The sequence below is a fragment of a genome, unplaced genomic scaffold, assembly GCF_019419815.1.
Source record: "Pyrus x bretschneideri cultivar Hongxiangsu unplaced genomic scaffold, Pyrus_bretschneideri_v1 Contig63, whole genome shotgun sequence".
NCBI lineage: Eukaryota > Viridiplantae > Streptophyta > Magnoliopsida > Rosales > Rosaceae > Pyrus > Pyrus x bretschneideri.
In genome coordinates this window covers 392,651-413,157 of record NW_025999802.1, presented here as the reverse complement: position 1 = coordinate 413,157, position 20,507 = coordinate 392,651, and the positions used below count along the sequence as shown (strand labels likewise).

The 20,507-nt window shown below is 37.7% G+C and overlaps 3 protein-coding genes across 6 annotated transcripts; 1 reads left to right on the top strand and 2 right to left on the bottom strand.

Moving 5' to 3' along the window:
- Positions 1-1,011: 1,011 nt before the first annotated feature.
- LOC103943192 (loganic acid O-methyltransferase-like) lies at positions 1,012-2,744 on the bottom strand. Its single transcript, XM_048572888.1, has 3 exons — positions 2,583-2,744; positions 1,645-2,307; positions 1,012-1,503 (listed from the first exon to the last, which is right to left on the bottom strand). The coding sequence occupies exons 1-3, from the start codon at positions 2,670-2,672 to the stop codon at positions 1,165-1,167; spliced, it is 1,092 nt and encodes a 363-aa protein (XP_048428845.1). The 5' UTR covers positions 2,673-2,744; the 3' UTR covers positions 1,012-1,164.
- Positions 2,745-3,377: 633 nt separating this feature from the next.
- LOC125471987 lies at positions 3,378-8,050 on the bottom strand. Of its 4 annotated transcripts, none has more exons than XM_048572985.1 (8): positions 7,772-8,050; positions 7,248-7,667; positions 7,093-7,173; positions 6,603-6,985; positions 5,001-6,333; positions 4,794-4,888; positions 4,426-4,570; positions 3,378-4,311 (listed from the first exon to the last, which is right to left on the bottom strand). In XM_048572985.1, exons 1-8 carry the CDS (start codon positions 7,947-7,949, stop codon positions 3,632-3,634), a joined length of 3,315 nt encoding a protein of 1,104 aa, XP_048428942.1. In that variant the 5' UTR covers positions 7,950-8,050; the 3' UTR covers positions 3,378-3,631. The 4 variants fall into 4 exon arrangements, with proteins under 4 accessions (XP_048428942.1, XP_048428944.1, XP_048428943.1 ...); XM_048572987.1 differs by having other exon boundaries at positions 6,603-6,986; positions 7,100-7,173; XM_048572986.1 differs by having other exon boundaries at positions 4,426-4,567; positions 7,772-8,049.
- A 1,276-nt stretch (positions 8,051-9,326) lies between these two features.
- LOC103943199 (alanine--tRNA ligase) lies at positions 9,327-18,506 on the top strand. The gene is made up of 23 exons (XM_048572989.1): positions 9,327-9,696; positions 10,607-10,845; positions 10,939-11,079; positions 11,220-11,366; positions 11,602-11,754; positions 11,929-12,058; positions 12,616-12,712; positions 12,788-12,908; positions 13,162-13,221; positions 13,854-13,904; positions 13,978-14,073; positions 14,752-14,853; positions 15,089-15,211; positions 15,871-16,014; positions 16,112-16,183; positions 16,290-16,365; positions 16,460-16,602; positions 16,694-16,802; positions 16,882-17,069; positions 17,255-17,344; positions 17,457-17,636; positions 17,858-18,031; positions 18,203-18,506. The coding sequence occupies exons 1-23, from the start codon at positions 9,342-9,344 to the stop codon at positions 18,272-18,274; spliced, it is 3,063 nt and encodes a 1,020-aa protein (XP_048428946.1). The 5' UTR covers positions 9,327-9,341; the 3' UTR covers positions 18,275-18,506.
- Positions 18,507-20,507: the final 2,001 nt, after the last annotated feature.

The window sequence follows — 20,507 nt, the reverse complement described above, 5'->3', positions numbered from 1 at the left end:
CCCCAATCACCCGCTTTGGACTCCCAGTTTTTCCTTTTTGGGTAAGATTTTGAAATTTGGGTTCTAGTTTTGAACTTGGGTAGCGCCAATCGTCGGGCCCAAATCATGTCCACCCAACTTATTTGGGTTATTTATAAGAGGTGATTTTCTCTTACCGAATCGTTTTAATCCCAAAAACAACATATTTTGAAGTGACTAAAAATGTTCCTTCGAGAGCGTCCAAATAAAATTGGAACGATACAAAGAATTGTTTAAGAACCCTCGGGCACCACTTCCTTAGAGCAACTCTAGCGTGAGGAAGGGCTTTAGGGCAACTTCTTATTCAATCCCCTCCAATGAATAATAACTACCTTTAATAAACAGTAATTGTCTTTTGCATCTTCACTCCTAACTAAATAGCCATGGCAATAGGTAATAAAATATTAGTATTTTTTATTTTATAAAAAAAAAATTATTTGTAATTTCGGATAGGATTTTTAATCGGTATTGTTGTACCACGTGTCATTAAATAAGAAATTACAACCCAAAGTATTTGATAAAATATAAAATTGTGGTGTAAGTTGGAAGATAATGATAACATATTTATAGAAAAATTAAATCTTTTTTTTTATTTATTTTTTTAAAATTTTTGGATTTTTTATTAATTTTTTACCTTTTTATTAAAATTTACATTTTTATTAATATTTTTTATTAATTTTAAAACATGGTTGATGTCAACCAAGCATCACACACCCTCGGGCTCTCGAGCCACCAATTTGAGCTGGGCCTCTCACTCGGGCCCCCTGCCCAATCGCCCTATGGGCTGGAAAAGGTAGCTGGGGTTATTGAGTCATCAAAGTTACCGGTCCATTGGGCTCTAGCTCTCGCTTGAGTTGCTCTTAGAAGCTAGTTTTAAAGGCCAAGTTGAGCTCCGACAGAATGAATGAGTTGCACAAGAATGTCAATCAAATTGTCCTTTTTAAAAGTTGTTTGTACGACTTTTGTCCGTTTAGTTTTTAGGGTCCTTTCAAAGAGTGGATGGAATTCTTTCAAATGAATAGGTTTACTCAAAAGAAATAAAACATATGCAGAATAGTCAAATACAAAGTCCACTTTCAAGAGATATACCAAAAGAAAAGTATTAACAAAACACAAAAAAGTGTTTAGCACAATATTTGTGTTGCTTCATTTGCGTTTGAGAGCAAGAAACAACTGGGTTCCTTCTTTGCAGCTGGATTTTATTTTGTTAATAAGTTCTTCATTTTTTTCATAAACCCTATCAAACACTTGGTCTGTTATCTTAGCTCCAAAATGCGTTTTGAAAACTCCCTCCATGCCAGCTCTGAGCTGCATTGTGAGTCCTGGTCCATTGATCATATGACCGGCTTTTAACCATGGGCTTGTCGACTCAATTCTCGCTATGCTGAAGCATCCATTTCTTTCGATCACGTCCATCATTTCCTTCGGAGTTGCGTTGTATGTTGGAATGTTGAACGAGTCCACCTCTCCTTCGCTAATCAATCCCTACGAGTCGAGTGTTACAAAACAAACATAGAGGAAGTTAGGTGTGTTGCAAGAGACATATGCATTGTCATAACCAACTGACCTAATTCTCTTTTGTTTAATTTTTCTAATCAAACACATAAGAGTTGCTAACTGACTTACTTCCTTGGCAATCTCCATGAGAGTAGACCCCAGAAAATCAAACATGATGCCATTTGGAATCTGAGATGGAGGGGTCCCATTTGGGATGGCTTGCATGATTATCACCATCATTCCACCCACCACAAGCTCTTTAGCCCGAGCTTCCAAGAATGCTGCCATGTCTTTACCAAATTGGGCTGCATAAGCATCAACTACTTCATCAGGGGAAGTCGTGTAGTAAATCTTCCCTCTGTTCCACGCCGGAGAGTTCTTGTCTACCACTTGCTCCGGTACCTTAGAGAGCCAGTGAGCTGCATACGAAGAATGCACGAAATGGAGCGAGGACTTGGGGAATAACTGGCCGTGGAAAGACCCCGGCACGCCAGCTGCAAAGTACTGCCTTTCCGGAGGCAAAGACGCAAAAAGGGTGTTGAAATCGTTGGCTACATGATCGCTGAAGAATACTTGGAATTCAGGCATTTGGGAGGAGATGCATTGGGATTGGTACTTGTGTTTCACTGCTTCCAGAATGTTTTGGACGCTAAAGAAAGTGTTTGGTCCAACAGAACATCCCAAATCTGCTATCCGAAATGCGTTGGTTGGATTGCAAGAAAAGTCCTCTATGTCAAGCTTCTCTGTTATTGCATCATCAAGTAGACTCCTTGAAACATTTGCAGCAGCTCTCTGCACAGTATAAAATATAGTTTGTGTCAACAAAACCTCTTACAATATTTTCTATTGGAAGAGCAAGGCAAAAGTTCATTTATTCATAAGAATCAAAATTCGAAACGCGAATGCATATTAGTCAAGTTTGCTAGAGCAGTGTGCTCTTACCTACACCCAAGTTTGAATCTCCCAACCCCCTAATATAAATAAATTTAACGCAGATTATCCTATCGTTTTTTAACATGAAAATTAGGAACATGAATAACTACATGAGTTGATAGAACTGAAGGAACCTGGAAATAGGAGTTTTTGGTGTAGCTGTATGCGCCATCTCCACCGTTCATCGGATATGCTTCCGGCACCGTGGTTCCGTTGCTGCTCATCTTCAACCCTCTCTCTCTCTCTCTCTCTCTCTCTCTCTCTCTCTCTCTCTCTCTCTATCTCTCACGAATTGTGCAGGTTGTCAGTGATAGATATCTGCAATTTATAGCGCACACGCACACTCATGATGACGTCCAGTTGACTGTTATTATGGAGTAATTCGGATGGAAAAATGGTTCCATTTGTTTTATTTGGAGTAGTTTTCTTCATGTTTTTAACGTGTGGACCATCTTCTTTGACAAATATGACATCTCCATCTATAATTTATTTGCCAAACGACGTCATGTATAACGCAAACTCCGAAAGAAAGGTAAACGAAAAATAAATAATCAACAAAAATTAATATAAGCTATTTTTCTCGCCGCCCTCTCACGAATAGAAGGGAAATTTCGGTACGACGCTTGACTAGAGTACTTCTCACTCTAAGTAGAACCACGATAAGGTTAAGTCATAAGTGGACCGAAACAAATTAAAGTCTCATTATTTTGTGAAGACATTATAGATGACATAATCGGACGGTTTTCTCGGTACCATCGACATCGAGGTGAAATACCAACCAAAATGTCTCTGTATTGATCGTTTTCGGGACCAGTATTCAATGGCATGAAGCTTTAGTGGCGCCGCCTCGACGCATTCCCCTCTCTCCCCGGCATCGTCCCACACAGAAAGAAAGTGCATCGAAATGAACCAAATTTCAGAAATAGATCGATTAAATTCTCATGAGGGTTTTCTATATAAATAAATTCTCATGAATGTTACATCCAAGTCAAGCCTGTAGTTCGATTAGTAACATAATGAACTAAAAATTCTAATATTTTTACAGTATTTTGCACGTAAGATGTTACAAACATGTCAAATTGTTTTGTGTGCAGACCTATTTCTCTCTAAAACCTCCTTCAGCGCTTGCTCAACCAATTTCCTCTGTGCGATGCTCCGAAAACTCTATCACGTCGAAAAACTGTCAACCCGATGGCCAATCTAAATGCCTCGTACCATCATCACTCAAGTCCCAAGCTCCTTCAGCAATCTCATCAAAGAGTTGGTCCCAACCCCAACTTGAATACCCATAGAAAAACCAGTAGTCGCTGACAGATTGATTTCCTAACTTGATCTCTTCGACTTTACGAAATGTTGCTGATTGATCAAGAAAGTAAACACCCGGCAGGACTTCCGGATACTCATTCATAACAAATCTTCGAGTTAATGCGACAAGAGGCATTCCAACCTTTATAAGTGGTCCTCCAAAAGACAGAGGAGCCTCAGATAGCATCTCCAGCCCTTTGTCCAATTCAAGAAGAACATCCCATTTGATATTCTTGTTAATAATCAGACCTTCAAATCCAGAAACTCGATCTGCCTTGACGATAAGGACCTCTGATTTATCAAAGGGATGTACAGTAAGAAGTTTATCAGTAGCAACTAAAGTGGAACCGGTCACCACACGCAGGGCTGCTTCCTGCAAACCTTGTGATGTGTGTGATTCGGGCTGATTGTCTCTAATGCCTTGTTTATGCGTCTGTGTTAAAAGTATTTCATGAAGTGTGTCCTTTTCAAAGGGAGCTCCCTCGTGAATGTCAGAAGACTGGACCTTAAATAAATTTTGATTCCTTCCCCACTTTTTTGCTACAGTCCATAAGCTTCCTACAAAATCATCAACAAGTAGACGACTTAAGTCTTGAACAAGGAAAATTACTATAAGAAGTTAAGGACCCATAAGCATTAGTAGTATAAACATCGCACATTAAATTGAATTACCCTTCTCACTGATAAGATCATCCGAGTTACTTCCATGATCGGCCATAAACTTGAAGATTTCAGTGACTGCCATATCCCCTTCATAAAGGACAGCATTCTTCTTTTCAGCTGGAAAGAGCAGCAGAGCAGGATAAACTTCCCTCTGCTTTTCCAACAAAGGTATGAGCACAAAAAAGACACGAATTACACACATTCAAGAACAATTTTTAATTAATCGTTGTTCAGAAATAGGTTACCGAACATACGCTACTTAGAAACGTAGAAATGAAACTACAGAAATAACAATAAAAGCCAGCTGGGTTAAAAGATACATATTCACGCTACTATAAATATATACGAGAAATATTTGTGCATTCCACAAGACACACCTGATTCATTGATTTCAATATCACACTGCAATCATTCAAGGTGCAGTCAAGCAAGTATAATAATGGAAGCTTCAGCATTTCATCCTTCAAGTCACCTGTCAGATATAGCCAATCATATGAATATAGGACCAGTAAGACAAAAAGGCCTAAACATGGCGATTACATTTTATATAACCCATATTTATAATATTATTAGAATGCACTTACCATCGTGAAACCTTGTTTTCTCATTCTTTGATCCACTTTTCAGCATCTTAATATAGTCCTTCATAGCCCGATATACTTCACGAACAACCAATTCCATTCTCTGGCAAAATCCACACCATCTATTGCTAAAAAGGACCAAGACATCCTTATTCCAAGCGTCAGTGTCAGATTGATTAAACCCAATCACCTGCTTGATGAAGGTACGACTTGTAACTCGAGGGACAGAATCCACTTCACGAAAATCTAGATTAACAAATGGTGGTTGAGTGGCCTCCCTAGAGCTTTGAAGAACAGATTCAGACTGTTGATATGGAAGAAGACTTCCATTAACAAACCCAGAAAGAAAATTAGCCAGTGAAGAATAGCTAAGATCAGTCTCTTCTGAGAAGACAAAATGTTGCTGGGCAATGGGATCAACTATCACCAAGGCAGGAATTTTTGATCCACCAGTGAGACTATTAAGTAATCGATAATTACCATCAGAAAAGAAAAAAGAGCCCTCAAAACCTTGAAAGCGAAGCTGTTGCTCCCCTGATTTGTCTTCCTGTGAAGAACTTTCTTCATCGACCTTTATATCTTCAGTACTATCAAGTTTATGATCTGCAAGATGTTGTTCACTATCTGCAGATAAGAACTGCTTACTTGTACCAACATATGCTGTTTTCTCTTCATCAGTCTGAGAAAAGATTTCAGAATCTGTGACTTCGGAAGTTTCCAGATGCTCTTCAGCAGATACACTAGTCCTGTGTGGCAATTGATCCTTGTCTGAGTTAACACTACTTGTCACAAGGCCTTCCTTAGACAGCTCTTCTGTAAGTTGATCAGACTGAAGTTCTTTCTGCACTGGCAATGTATTCACTAACTTGATGTCCATGTCATCTGATAAAAGTTGGAAACCTAACTCTTTTGCAAGCGAGCTTAATTTAGCTTTGTTCTTTTGCTTAAGTACGATATCCAAGATCTCCTTCAAGGAACCACCCTGTAGATCCAAAGCTATATTATCCAAAGTGACTTGTTTTCCTTCATTTACAATCATGAAAGTAGACGTTTTGTCTTTTAATTTGATTGTCTGAGACAACTTTAGTTTTGGATATCCAGATGTACTCCTTAATGCTTGATAATCTTGGACCGAGGGTTTCTCAGACTTGTCTCCATATTGCCCACCACTTTGGCGTGAAATATGATAGTGCAGTGCCAGCTCTCGAAAAGAATCAAGAGCTTTCTTACATTTTATTCTAGTCTCTGACAAGTCAGATGATCTATCCACAAATAGGAGTGCTGATGGTTGGTTTGCAGGTAAAGAAGGCTTCAAAGTGTTTCCAAGACCTTCTAACTACAAAATATTATGGATCAATTTTTTCACTGCTAAATTTAATAATAAAGTGAGCTATCCACAATAAATTATAAAAAGAATTAGTATAGCACAAAGAAAAAAGAAGTAAACATGCAGGATGAGATACTATTGACCGCTGTTTTAATCCCTTAGCATGCGTGGAACCTAAACATGGAACTACTGCCCTATTCATGCACCAATTTTTATATGTATGTATAAGTTAATCGAAAGTATGTTTAGTAATCCAAAGGGAAGAATAGATAACTCACCTCCGTAACAACCAAATTATCCATCTGTAAAGCATTTTTGAGGTCCTCCTCTTTCTTAATAATCTTTGAACAACCGGGGCATCCAGATAAGTACAGGACTGCCAACCATGTACTGGAATCTTCAATCCCAAAAGTTGAGAGCATCGATCTTTCTGAGACCAGACCAAATTTATACCTTTCAGGAGGTAGAAAGAACTCCCGTGCAACGGTTGTGAACTTCGAGAGGAAAGAGTCAAACAGCTGATATTCTTCACGATTACAGAATGAGCTCATTTGCTCAGACTCCACAAAAGAAGCACTGTCATTTACCGAGCTGAAGTCCCCAAGCCAAGGAACACCACCAAGCCCATAATCAACACCGCACATCTTTGCACTTTCAATACCCTGCTTTTTCCCAAAAAGAAAACAGCAGCAAACTATCACTAAACTTGTGCTTCTATATTTCATCACATAAATTAGTATCATAACAACAATGGCAGTTCGAAACTACCCGCGACCTTCTGGATAGTCTTCCCCAAGTGTGCTGGTGATCTACTCGCCTCTCCGCTGATGTTGAATCCAAGAAAATTCCCTGCAAATAAAAATTCTTATCAATTAAAATCTAATCGAAAACACCCAACGAGGCCTTAAAGTTTAAACCTTTACCTTGCAGAGCAAAACCGTTTCGATCGGTTCCATTATTCTTCCTCCTGGCAAGCAATTTTGAAGTCCATTCGCAAAACTCAAACAGAATCAAAGCTTTGTCAGTTGAATCAACGAACTCTTTCAATTTCTCCGGAGTTTTCAGGGACTTGAACGGAAGCTCTTCTGGTCCAACCACCACATACGGACGGAGCGAGGCCAATACATTTTGCGCCCTAAGTCTTCCGCCATACTTGTAAGACACAGAATTGTGATAGTACAAAACTGTTGTTCCCTCTGCTTCCGTGGCAGCTCCAATGGCGTCCGCCAACACCTTCTCTGCGTTTCTGTACATAAACCTCAATCTCAATGAGCTGAAATCTTCATGATTATCGGTAACCAATCGAGCCACATCTCTCATGAGCGATCGAGATTCTCCCGACCCTGCGCGGCATTTCAAGATTAACTCAGAATAATTAATTAACATAAACTCGTGATTAGAGATTAATAACTAGGATTATGATTTGAGAGAGACGGAGAGAGATTACATGGGAGAGTGACGATGAGGAGGATGTGAGGGTGGAGGCGGATCTGGGAGGAGAAATTTTGCTTTGTCAGGAGTTGCCATTCGCCTACGCCGTCTGATTTAGTTTCAAAGGCTGGGATTGCTGCCGCGAGGAATATCCAGCAAGCTAAGAACACCACTTTCTTATTCTTCGTCGTCATCGTCGTCGTCGTCGTCACACTCTCTCAGAGGATCACCGCGACTGTGCGGAATACACTTCCAGTCTTTCAACCGCCGACCCGATTTCCTTTCCCCTAAAATTCAGCCGAATGAAAATGGGCTTGCGAGTCGGGTATTGGGTATGGCGGGTCGGCCACCAAGCTGATCAATTAATTATTTTGGGCTGAGTCGGGTAGGCTTAAGATGAGAGAGGCGAGTCTGAAGCCCAGCTTAACCGGCCCATACTAATTTCTTCAATGGTAATCCAAAGATGAGCAAAGATTTATCGATGGTTAAAGGCCGAGTAATTATCCGATACTGCATTCTTTGTGATGATCCGTGTCGAATCTACAGTTTTTCACCGGACTGCCGGCAATGATGAGTGCTACTTGATTTAGGGTTTGAGCATTGGTGACAGACATAAGGTATAATTCTCAAGGTCGCTTTTGTTACTTTCAGCACAAGCATATGGTGGCTGATAGTTAAATTTTTTTTTATATCATTAAAAAAATGAGCATAACCATCCATAAGCATCACGGGTAGCCTAGTGGCTGAGACGAGTTCTGGATCTGTATTTCATATAACACGTTATGAGTTCAATTTCTAATGCTGGCAAATCACACGATGATGCCATGGAGATGCTGAAATGTCTCTTTGAGTCTTCCTAATCCTTGGAAGAGTGCATTGCCATGATAAAGCCACAAGCTGACCACTAGTTCGTAATTCTTTTAAAAACTCTCTTATAATTAGGATTGAATACCCTTAATTCGTAATAACATATAACAAATTTTCATAATCTCAATTGATGTATGATTGAATGCTTGGATTCGTAATAAAATAAAATCTCAATTAAATACATTCACATAAAAATTTGGAATTGTGCAAGTTATGTAATCAATAGTAATAAATTGCGGATGAAAAAAAATGGAAGATTAATGCTAGGTTAGGTAAACTAAATTTATAGAAAAAATTTGCAAACTAAACGATACTAAAAAAACACTTATGCATGAGTGCTTTTATTATAGAAATATTGAAATTTGTTTTAAAAATTAAGTGGTTGGTAAAGAAATTTCTAACATCGGTTTCTCTTGCCAATATTATTACGACTAAGTTTCAATTTTCATTCTAAACGTAGTCATACTATTTTTGTAATTATCAAAAAACACGCTTAGTTATTTTTTAATTAATCCTAATAGATTCTTATACATCCTTAATTAATCGTTAGCATAAATTATTCTGGCCAACTTACCTAATTTTTATATTTTACAAAAGGTAAAACGAGGCATATATTCAACCATAAAAAAGGCATAGATTCAACCAAAAAAAGAGGCATATATTCCACACCACGTAACAAAAGGGTTGCGTTACCACATAACCCAATAGAAAAGAGATGAATGAGGAGTGGATTCCGTGAGAAAGGAATAGTAGCCTTCCGCTTCCTTCACCTCTTACAACCTTACTCTCGTTTCACTTCTCCCTCTGCTCCCGTTCATTTCCCGCCGCCGCTCCTCTCTAGCTCCCTCCTCTCTCGCAGTCGCCCCCTCGCGGCGGGCTACAGCTGCTATTCATCCTCCGCGACGTCCTCGTCTCCCTCCGCCATGGCGGGCGGTGAATCGCAGGAAGTGGAGTGGCCGGCGAAGCGCGTCAGGGACACCTTCGTCAAGTTTTTCGAGGACAAGGACCACGTCTTCTGGAAGTCTAGCCCCGTCGTTCCTCACAACGATCCCACTCTTTTATTCGCCAATGCTGGTTCGTCAATCCCGATTTCAATTCCGCTTTTATTAGTATTTTTATTTTTTTGAGTTTAGTTGTTACTGGATTTTACTGTGGCGGAAAACGAATCAGGCAGTTCAGTCCCGTCTTATATTTTTAGGGTTTTGTGCGAGTATTGTTTTATTCCATGTATTTGTTCATTCGCTTGATTCAAGTTGATTGTCATGAGATCCTGATAATCGATTCGGGTAGTTCAATCCGTGCTGTGTTTTAGTTTCTTAATTTCCATGAAATTTTCTGGTTCGATTTCATAGAAAATTTGCCGGCACAGCTCTTGGTTCTGGTCAACTGCCCGGCCATCTCTTTAGCTCATGCTCATCTATTGTCAACGCTAGCAGTTTTTAATAAATGATGCCATTCCCGACTCAGGGAAGTGAAGCTCAATTTCTATTCATTAGTTCACCGCTGAGATGTAGAACTGGATCGTATATGGGGTCCAGAGATTTTCAATCTGGAATTATCTTATATATATATATATATATTATTGCAACCCTTCTTACTTCTTAGTGATAAATTATTCGACAGACACGCACTATGGGACTCCATAAAATAAATTGTTTGAGACTTAGGACCTGAGTCGGGAAAAAGGGCGCAGTCACAGGTAGGAATTTGTTGATCAATGGTCCTGCTATCCTCCATTTGCGCCCACTGAAGGGGGTGGGTTTTGGGCAAATATGTTGAATCTTTGGTTTACTTTTCCAGTAACCAGACAGTGTATATCTTTGTTAATTAGCTTGATTGTTTATGGAATCCCATGTTGTGTTTTAGTTTCTTTTAATTTCAGGGTTTTGTGCCATTATATTGAATATTTGATAGTTCTCCCACCCGCCAAATAGAGTGTATATTTGTTGATAAGCTCGATTGTATTCATGTTTCGAATGAATAGGTATGAACCAGTTCAAGCCCATTTTTCTGGGGACAGCAGACCCAAACACTCAGTTGAGCAAGCTGACTCGAGCATGCAACACCCAGAAATGTATAAGAGCAGGCGGGAAGCACAACGATCTCGATGATGTAGGGAAAGACACTTACCACCATACCTTCTTTGAGATGCTCGGCAATTGGTCTTTCGGGGATTATTTCAAGAAAGAAGCCATTGGATGGGCTTGGGAGCTTCTCACAAAAGTAAGCAGATTTCACCCAATTTTAGTTCTTCACCACCAGTAACTATATTAGCGCTGATAATTTTACTATGACTCTTGACGTATTGATATGCAGGTTTATAAGCTGCCAGAAGATCGAATTTATGCCACCTATTTTGGTGGTGATGAGAAGGCTGGTCTTGCTCCTGATGATGAAGCTAGAGAGTTATGGCTTAAGTTTCTACCTGCCGGCCATGTACTACCATTTGGCAGTAAGGTATGCTATTCTTCAAATATATATATATTTATTTTTTTTAATTTATAACAGTTTTGTAATGATTATTTATCAGGTTGATATGACCTTATCTAATTGGTTTTATCATTGTTTTTGTTATTGTTTCTCTCTCCACCAAATAGGATAATTTCTGGGAGATGGGCGATACGGGTCCTTGTGGTCCTTGCACAGAAATCCATTACGATAGAATAGGAAATCGTGATGCTGCATCATTAGTCAACAACGATGATCCTACCTGCATTGAAATTTGGAACCTTGTCTTTATTCAGGTCTAACTTTGACATCATATCTTATGGATCTTTGTATATGGATTAGCATTTATTTTATATAGGTCCAGAAAATTGGCATTGAAAACTGGAATTGTGTTCTTAATGGTTTATATTTAATGGCACAACATCTAAAATTGCAATATAAGCGCCACATTATTTTATTTCTTTGCTTTCTGGTTTATTTTTTGGACAATTAATTTAGTGAACTGTATTTGTTCCTTGATTACTCCAACAGTTCAATAGGGAAAGTGATGGTTCTCTAAAACCGCTCCCTGCTAAGCATGTTGACACTGGGATGGGATTTGAAAGATTAACTTCTATACTTCAGAACAAGATGAGCAATTATGATACTGATGTGTTCATGCCCATCTTTGATGCTATCCAAAAGGTGGGATGTCAATTTCTTTTAGGGTCCTCTCAAAGCACAATACCTTTACTATCTAGAGAAGGGTGCAAACCCAACTACATAGAGTATATAGAGAGACACCTACACAGTACAGAAAAAGAAAAAGAATCATATTCTGTTATTGACATTGCTTTCATGTCTCCAATATTTTTATAGGCAACAGGGGCTCCACCATATTCTGGGAAAGTTGGTGTGGATGATGTAGACAAAATTGACATGGCATACAGAGTTGTTGCAGATCATATTAGAACTCTTTCATTTTCCATTGCTGATGGGTCTCGTCCAGGTAGGCAGACGATAGTTAAACATACGCTACCTTCTACTCTACTGAAGTTGAGGCCATTGGTGTCTGCTTCCCACTGGGTAAACAGAACTCCATATATGGTACACGGTTGTGAGTTATTGGTTGTGGTTGGTCTACTTATTCATTACTTTGCTCATCGTCTTTTGGCTCTGTTTCGTCGGCGGTGTTTGGCTCCATCTTATTTGTAGAGATATTATAGTTTACACTGAAGGCTTATGCCTTGTAGTTTTTAAACGAGTTGGAAAGGGTATATTCTTTTTAGATAGTGACTAATCAGACTTCTAATGAGTGAGAAAATATGTCAAGATGCTCATATGTGCAATAGTCTTCATATTTTTGAGCAAACTAAATAGTCGTCATATTTTTGGGAAAACTGTGATGCAGAGCTCTGGGTTTTCTCTGTTTTTTAGTTGGTAGTGATAGTTTATTGGCTACGTCTTACATTAAGATATAATGTTTTTGAGTTGTTTAATACTTTCTTAACCTTTTTTGGTGGAGTAATTTTAAAAGTGTACCTTATGAGTTTCTACTTATGTCAGGCAATGACGGCCGCGAATATGTTCTGAGGCGCATTCTTCGTCGTGCTGTTCGGTATGGAAACGATTTACTAAAAGCTAAAGAAGGATTTTTCAATGGGTAAGAATGACAGACATACTGCAATTTGTGATTTGTAATTATATGGAATGTTGATATGATATTTGTGGAATCCAGGCTTGTAGACATTCTGGTGACAGTGATGGGTGATGTTTTTCCAGAGGTACAACAACATGAAGCACATATAAGGGAGGTAATCAAAGAGGAGGAAGAAACTTTTGAGAAGACTTTACAGAAGGTATGAATGTACATTATGAATTTTTGTATAGGCATTTCTTTTCTTTGTTGCAAAGTTCAATATTTTGTGGTTCTTTTGATTGCATTAAAATGAATTTTCTATTCATGAGACGTTCTTTTCTTTTTTCATTATATGTACACACTGAGTTGTAGAGAGATTTATGTTTTTTTTTTGTGTGTTTTTTGGGGGGGGGGGGGAGGGAGAAGGGATGTTATGTGCAACTGAGTTGATTTGATGATTGATTTGTTTTCAGGGAATAGAAAGATTCAAGAAGGCTGCTCAGGATGTTCAAGGCAAAACATTTAGTGGGCAGGTTAGTATTTTCTGAATTTTGTTTTACTCTTTCACTTATTTTCGACCGGTGTCATATGTGTCATTGCTGTGAGTATTATTCTCACAAAAGGGAGGGAGATGCTTTTCATTGTTCCAACCTTTCATTTAACACCACTGCAATGCTTCTTCTAAAGTTTCTGAAAATGCAGTCTTTTATAATATCTAGTTGGTAGAAAACTAATTTAACAACAGACGTGTCAACAAAACCAAGTCCTACACAAATATTTCTCTGTGCATCATAAATAGAAACTATAATATTCATGCTGAGAAAGAATATTCTTGACACCTGGTATCCAGTACCTGTACTTTGTTTAGTTTAGTGACCTTACTTGAATGTAAGTTGATCACAGATGCTGCTCGAGTTTGTTAGAACATGATCTTGACAATTAGCTAAATAACTTTTCTCGTAAAACAGACCATTAGCTAGAATAAGTGGGGATGAGTTGTGATGCTTCTTTACACATGTGGATACACCAACTTAAATTATTCTTCGTTGAACTGGATCATTTCCATTATCTATGGGTAGCAGACTAGGGATAGTGCTCATGTTTGAAGATTATCATTTTCCCTTACTGATTACCATGGTTTACCTTGTTCTTATTGTGACTGCAGGATGCTTTTGTTTTGTGGGACACATTTGGGTTTCCATTAGATTTGACTCAGGTACATAAGATCTATTGTTCGCTTGGATATTTATGTGTACATGACTTTGCTTACTGGTACTTTCTTCCAACAGTTGATGGCAGAGGAAAGGGGATTAATAGTTGATGTTGAGGGTTTCAATAATGCTATGGATGAGGCTCGAGAAAGATCAAGGAGTGCTCAAAATAAGGTACTATATCTTCTGACATTTTCCCACTTTTGCTCATCCATATTCTAGTGTCAACTTCATATGTTGGCCAACCTTTTTCTCTTCATATGATGCTGGTTGTTTAAAAAAAAAAAAATTTTAGATTTCGGGAACTAAGCGACAATAAAATTTATTTTCGTGCACCCTTTTCTTTCTGCACACCCCTGTTTATCTCTGCCTTTTGATTTTTATTTATTTATTTATCTAAAGGCTCAAAATAAAAAGGGGTTTATAGGGGTAGACAAATGGTTTGTGGAAATCTCTTCTCTTATAAATTAAATGGTATAGTAAGATACTGGAGTGGGGGTAGCAGAATTATGGGGTAGAGTAAGATACTGGGCAGCCCTCTGGGCATCAGTTTCGAATGAGTTCAAGGATTATTCTCTTTCTCATATAGTGTGGGATACGTTAGCAGCCGTAAAATGATTTGGTTGAGGTTATGTTACTTGTAATCAGATCTATTTGAGAGGTCTTAGCTAGCTTTGCTACATGGTGGATTTCTTATCCACTATTTTGTAATTCTTGTTTTTATTTTAATAAAGTGTCATCATTTCTTCCAAAAAAAAATAAAATAAAAAAAAATAAAATAAATGGTATAACAGAAATTTCATGTGGTAGCACGGCGCACTCATGTTACCTTTTTTTCTTAAACTCTTTTAGCAATCTGGTGGTGCTATTGTTATGGATGCTGATGCTACTGCTACATTGCACAAGAGGGGGGTTGCTGCAACAGATGACAGCTTTAAATTTATTTGGAACCAGGTAGTTTTTTTATTTTTATTTTTATTTTTTTTATGACATTTTGCATATTCTATATGTTTTTGCGGAATTATAGTAAGATTGCCATGCAATGTTTATTCCTTGATATACAAAATTGTTTCCAAGAGTATTCTTATTAAAAAAAAGTGTTTCCAAGAGTTGAAGCTCCATCATTCTTTACAAGGGATTAATGAATTTGTTGTTGATATTTGCATTTTTTTTTTCTCTACCAATACAGGACCATGAAAGTGTGGTAAAAGCAATTTATACTGGTTCTGAGTTTATTAATAGTGCTTCTGCTGGCAATGAAGTTGGTATAGTTTTGGAGTCTACAAATTTTTATGCTGAGCAAGGTGGTCAGGTATTATATAAATTGGTTACTTTGATCCATCATTTTACTATTAAAAGTCTTTGGATGTTACTTTTGTGTTGAATTGGCGGTATAATATAGTCTACTAAACTTACAAGGATGTTACTTCCATGCACAAGATCTCTCTCTCTCTCTCTCTCTCTCTCACAAACGCATCAGATCTTGTATGAAGACAAAATATCATCACAGGCTCCAATTAAGGAAACTAGAAACCAATCCTCTTACTGCTAGCTAATGGTCGAAAAAATAATCAAATTAAACTTTTTTGGCCTTTATTGTCGTGCATGCACATCCCCAGCAGCTTCATAATACAAGGAAACATGATGTACTATGGATGCAAATTAAGACTCAATTTGAATACAAGAAGTCATTTAAGATTTGTAGGGTCCTTGGTTTTACTTTTCATTTTCATTCTGTAGCTTACACAATATATTCTTCTCATTTTCATTGTGTAGCTTACATAATATATTCTTCTTGATCAGGAGCACTATTTTGAACTAAGTTAGTGCTATATTATGTAAGTAGGATTTGAGTTCTAACAATTAGATCACATTGATTGAGATAGTTTTGATTCTTATTAATTGTTTTGTGCATAGTTTTGATTCTTATTAATGGTTTTGTGCATCTGGTTTAATTTGATGTGCTTGTAGATTTTTGATACTGGGTCACTTGAAGGATCCTCTCTCTCATTTCAAGTTTGCAATGTTCAAATTTATGGAGGTTTTGTTGTCCACATTGGCTCTTTTTCTGGAGAGGGTGGCAAACTCTTAGTCGGTGACAAAGTAATTTGTAAGGTGATTCTTCGTTTCATTATTTGCTAATAGTTATGCATATGCGATTAGATATATATGTTTCTTTTTGTTTTAACTCCTACTGGGTTCTCTGGTTCAGGTTGACTACAATAGGCGTAAACTCATTGCGCCCAACCATACCTGCACGCACATGTTGAATTTTGCTCTGAGGGTATGTTTAAATGCCAACAGCCCAAAACCTGCCACCAGTTTTTTAATTTTTATTTTCTTAACTGTTTTATCCATGTAGTTGCTGACATTCAGCATTTCTAATGCAGGAAGTTCTTGGCAATCATGTCGACCAGAAGGGTTCTATTGTTCTTGCTGAGAAATTGAGATTTGATTTTTCACATGGTAAAGCTTTTCAAGTTAGTCCATTAAGTTAAGAGAATTAGGTGATGATCTGTGTCTATTGGATTTCTTAAAACTGCTAGTGGAACTTGAACAGGCAAGCCAGTAGATCCCGACAGTTTGAGAAGAATAGAATCAATTGTGAATGAGCAAATCACAGCTGAATTAGGTGTATTTGCTAAGGAGGTAGCCCTGGTTGATGCCAAGCGCATCAATGGTTTAAGGGCTGTATTTGGAGAGGTAATTTTCTGAATGTTAACATATTTAGTTAGACTTCTCGATGGCTATATTTTTGTCTTGCGTGATACATTTATTTTTGCTTTTAATAAAGGTATATCCTGACCCAGTAAGAGTGGTAGCTATTGGGCGAAAGGTTGAGGACCTTTTGGAATACCCTGAAAATGAGGAATGGTTATCAATTTCAGCAGAACTTTGTGGAGGTTAATGTCATATCCTACTGATGTTTTGTTGGGGAATTTCCATTTTTTAACCTGACCTTTATCTTTTTCATACATCTAGGGACACATATATCAAATACACGTGAAGCAAAGGCCTTTGCTCTTTTATCTGAGGAGGGAATTGCGAAGGGAATACGGAGAATAACTGCTGTCACAAGTGAAATTGCTTTTCAGGCAATTGAATTGGCTCGGTCACTTGAGCAAGACGTACATGAAGCGTCCAAGGCTGAAGGAAGCTTGCTGGAGAAGGTTGTTTCTCTTGATCTTTCCCCAGAATCTTCATTGTTTGGATTCAGAAATGACAATTCAAGTATTTCTATAAACTAATGGAGTTATGCCTTCAAGTAAAGTTTGACCAGATAGTGTTCACGAGATCTTTAATATGTAACTAATCTTTTATTTTTATTTTTTTTTTTTTTTTTTTCATTTAACAGAAAGTAGCTTCCCTAAAATCTCGTGTGGACTCGGCACCAATTCCAGCTGCTAAGAAAGCTGAAATCAGGGCCAAGATGGCTGTGCTTCAGGTATTTCAGTTAGTTAGGACAACACCTGCGTTTTTGTTTTTTTTTTGATTTACCAATTCAGTATTTTATATATGTGTACTTAAGTGGAATAATTCTTGCTCCATCCAAACAGAACCAATTAAAGACAGCTCAGAAGTTGATTGCAGAGCAAAATATAAAGAATGCTGTCAAGGTTGCAACTGAGATGGCTGAAGTTGCTGCTTCGGATGGGAAAGCTTACTGTGTTTCCCAAGTTGATGTTGGTTTGGATGCAGCCGCAGTTCGTGAGGCTGTTTTGAAGATCACTGGGATGGTCAGTAGCACAATTTCACTTTCTCGTTGGTCTCTTGTGCGAACCAATAGGTGTCATAACATAACGGAGAAACCCATCACCATGGCATGAATTGAGCAATGCATGAATAGCAGTCATCATCATGAAATACTTTGGTTATTATTCGCTATGATGTTGATCAATTGTCATTTTTCTTGTGAATTTGAGGAGAATAACTTGAGATCATGATGGTTCATGAGCAGGGAATGCCCGCCATGGTTTTCAGCACGGATGACACCACAAATAAAGCTTTGGTGTGTGCTGGCGTACCAGGGGACAAGGGCACTCAGTTGGAGGTCTCAGAGTGGTTGACAGCAGCTATGGGTCCTTTGAATGGAAGATGCGGAAAAGGAAAAGGTGGCCTTGCCTCTGGCCAGGTTAGTGTTCATCGACTTACGTCTCAACCACTTTCTCCAATTTTTTTCCTTGCCAAGAATCTGAATATGGTTTATGATTTTGTGCAAATCATATTACTTTTCGTGCTCAAGATTTAAGTTGGTTCGATTTCTTACTTTTTCCCAAATTTTCAATTGAATTGTCAATATCAGGGAACAGATGCATCTCGTCTAAATGAGGCGATAGACCTTGCAACGAGTTTTGCACAGATGAAACTGAGATGAAGGATGACATGAAGCTCCATGGAAGCTTGGAAGAATTGGATAGAAATTACAAGAACTGCAATTAAATTTATAACATTGATATGAAAAATGTACTAACTGATTACACAGCTAGGTGTTGAATGAGAAGGTTAAAAAAAAAAAAAGCTATGTTGAATTGCACGAATCTGACCTGAATGTCCCATTCAGTTTCCAGATAAAGGTCTAAAACCTAAAGCTGCAACGTTTGTATCCCTTTTTGCGACTCTCTCTCTCTCTCTCTCTCTCTCTCTCTCCTCATGTGGCGTGTTTGAGTGAGGGTAGGGTGGCGTTAGCCGCGTTACGGGTAAAAGGGTAAACACCTTGTGGCATTTAAGTCTCTCGTGTAGACATTGTTTATGTGTACATCTCTCCCATCATTAAACCACATTAATGAGTTATGAGATCTCCTCCATGTAAGGATTTCGTTCTTTTGGTTGAGAAAGTTGATGGAATGCTTTTTGGCATTTGCGAATTCCACGTAATAGAGAAAATAATTGTAGTAGGCGAGATTTTAATATAGGAGGGGAGACGAGTCTCTCTCCTCTTATTCTCATCCTCTTTTTCTTTTCTTTCACACTTTGTTTTTTTTGTCTTATTGTTTTTATTAAAAATTAATATAAGATGTTGACATGATGTAATCGTAACAGATCAAGTAAGAGGGGAGGGAAAAGAAGAGATTAGGAGGGAGAGAATCTTCTTCTTTTAATATAAGGACTTTTGAATAGAATGTTAATGGGAATCTGTCAAAAGTGGCTTTCCATGGACTCTCTGCCAAGGAGTGCATGAAGATTCTTACTTTTGAAAAAGAAGTTAAATTGTCAAGTGATGTAGAGTTAGATTTCCTACCATTTCTCAATATTTATACTATGAGGTGGGTTTTTTTTTTCTTTTTTTTTTTAACTAACGATATTATCTATAACAAGGGAAATAATGTGACCTTAATCTTACAATGAACTAGTAATAATGTAATTTAAATTCGTTTGTTTACGATAATCGAACTTAAGTGGAACTATGAGGTGGTTCATAGAAAAGTTAGAATTTTGGTTGTAACAAAATAAAAGAAGTGTCCCCTCTGGTGTCCACTTTTGCCCATCTCATAATTCCAGAGTTGGATCTCCAGAAGGCAGCAGGAGGCAGGAGTGCTCTTACTCCGTTAATTACCATTTATTTTATTTTATTTTATTTCAAATTGATATTGATAGTTAGGCATCTCCAATCGACTTGGCCAAAAGGTTATAGAGCTAAAAATAATTAAGAATTACACTAAAATTGTCTCCAACTGAGTGTTAGACCAAAGAGCTTGTGGGCCCCATCGAGCCCAAACCCCAAATCAGGCTAGCAGGGTGGCCATTTCCAACCTAGCCCTCCCCTCCAACGCCTAGAATGTCAAGCTTGACATTTTGTCAACTCTCCAACTCCAAAATGATCAAGTTTGACATTTTACCAACCCTCCAACCGCTGACACAAGAATGTCAAGCTTGACATTTTACCAACCATTCAGCTCCAGAATGTTAAACTTGACATTTTGCCAGCCCTCTAGCTCAGCCCATTTGAATGCCAACAGCTATTTAGAGTCAGCATGACGCCATCTAGCAACGGCTAGCTAACGTCATGCTGTCGTCAAATTATTGTTGGAATTTTATTTATATTTTTTGGACAAATTAAAAAAAAATCTATTTTTTCCCCATAAATACACACACAATTCTTACAACATTGAAAGCTAAAGATAAGAAGTGTTACGTAAATAAGAATCCTATCTAAAATTTGCACAACCAATTCTTGACACGTGGCACTGGAAATCCTATCCGAAAAATAAGTAAGATTACATAAAGATACGAAAAATGAGTAAGATTACATAAAAATAAGAAATCTGGAGAGTTACTTACTTTAGCGATATGTGTCACTCGAAATTCTATTAAAAAAATTATTGAGATTATATAAAGATAAGAAATTCAGATGCTTATTATTTTGGTAACAAATGACACTCAAAATAGGTTCGAAAATTTTATTTTAATATGGTAGTTTAATTTAATTAACTATATTAATTTAATTAAAATAATAAATTATGTTTGGCCTATGCCCTTCGGTTGGAGATGATTTTTTTGTCAAAATGCTATGTTTGACCTATGATCCTTTATCCTCCCTCAATTTGAGATTATATAAAATATAACCTCGTATTCATTAAAATATAATTTATTACATAGCTATAGAGCAA

Bases quoted from the DNA above. Each gene is read 5' to 3' on its own strand.
- LOC103943199 (XM_048572989.1), top strand. From the start codon at position 9,342: ATGAGGAGTGGATTCCGTGAGAAAGGAATAGTAGCCTTCCGCTTCCTT. The intron at 12,909-13,161 runs GTATGAATGTAC...ATTTGTTTTCAG, and splicing joins TTGAGAAGACTTTACAGAAG to GGAATAGAAAGATTCAAGAA. The intron at 17,637-17,857 runs GTCAGTAGCACA...GTTCATGAGCAG, and splicing joins TTTTGAAGATCACTGGGATG to GGAATGCCCGCCATGGTTTT.
- LOC125471987 (XM_048572985.1), bottom strand. From the start codon at position 7,949: ATGACGACGAAGAATAAGAAAGTGGTGTTCTTAGCTTGCTGGATATTC. The intron at 7,174-7,247 runs GTAAAGGTTTAA...TTTTATTTGCAG, and splicing joins AAACGGTTTTGCTCTGCAAG to GGAATTTTCTTGGATTCAAC. The intron at 4,312-4,425 runs GTAATTCAATTT...ATGATTTTGTAG, and splicing joins TGATCTTATCAGTGAGAAGG to GAAGCTTATGGACTGTAGCA.
- LOC103943192 (XM_048572888.1), bottom strand. From the start codon at position 2,672: ATGAGCAGCAACGGAACCACGGTGCCGGAAGCATATCCGATGAACGGT. The intron at 2,308-2,582 runs GTTCCTTCAGTT...TATACTGTGCAG, and splicing joins CCAAAAACTCCTATTTCCAG to AGAGCTGCTGCAAATGTTTC. The intron at 1,504-1,644 runs GTAAGTCAGTTA...CTCGACTCGTAG, and splicing joins TCATGGAGATTGCCAAGGAA to GGATTGATTAGCGAAGGAGA.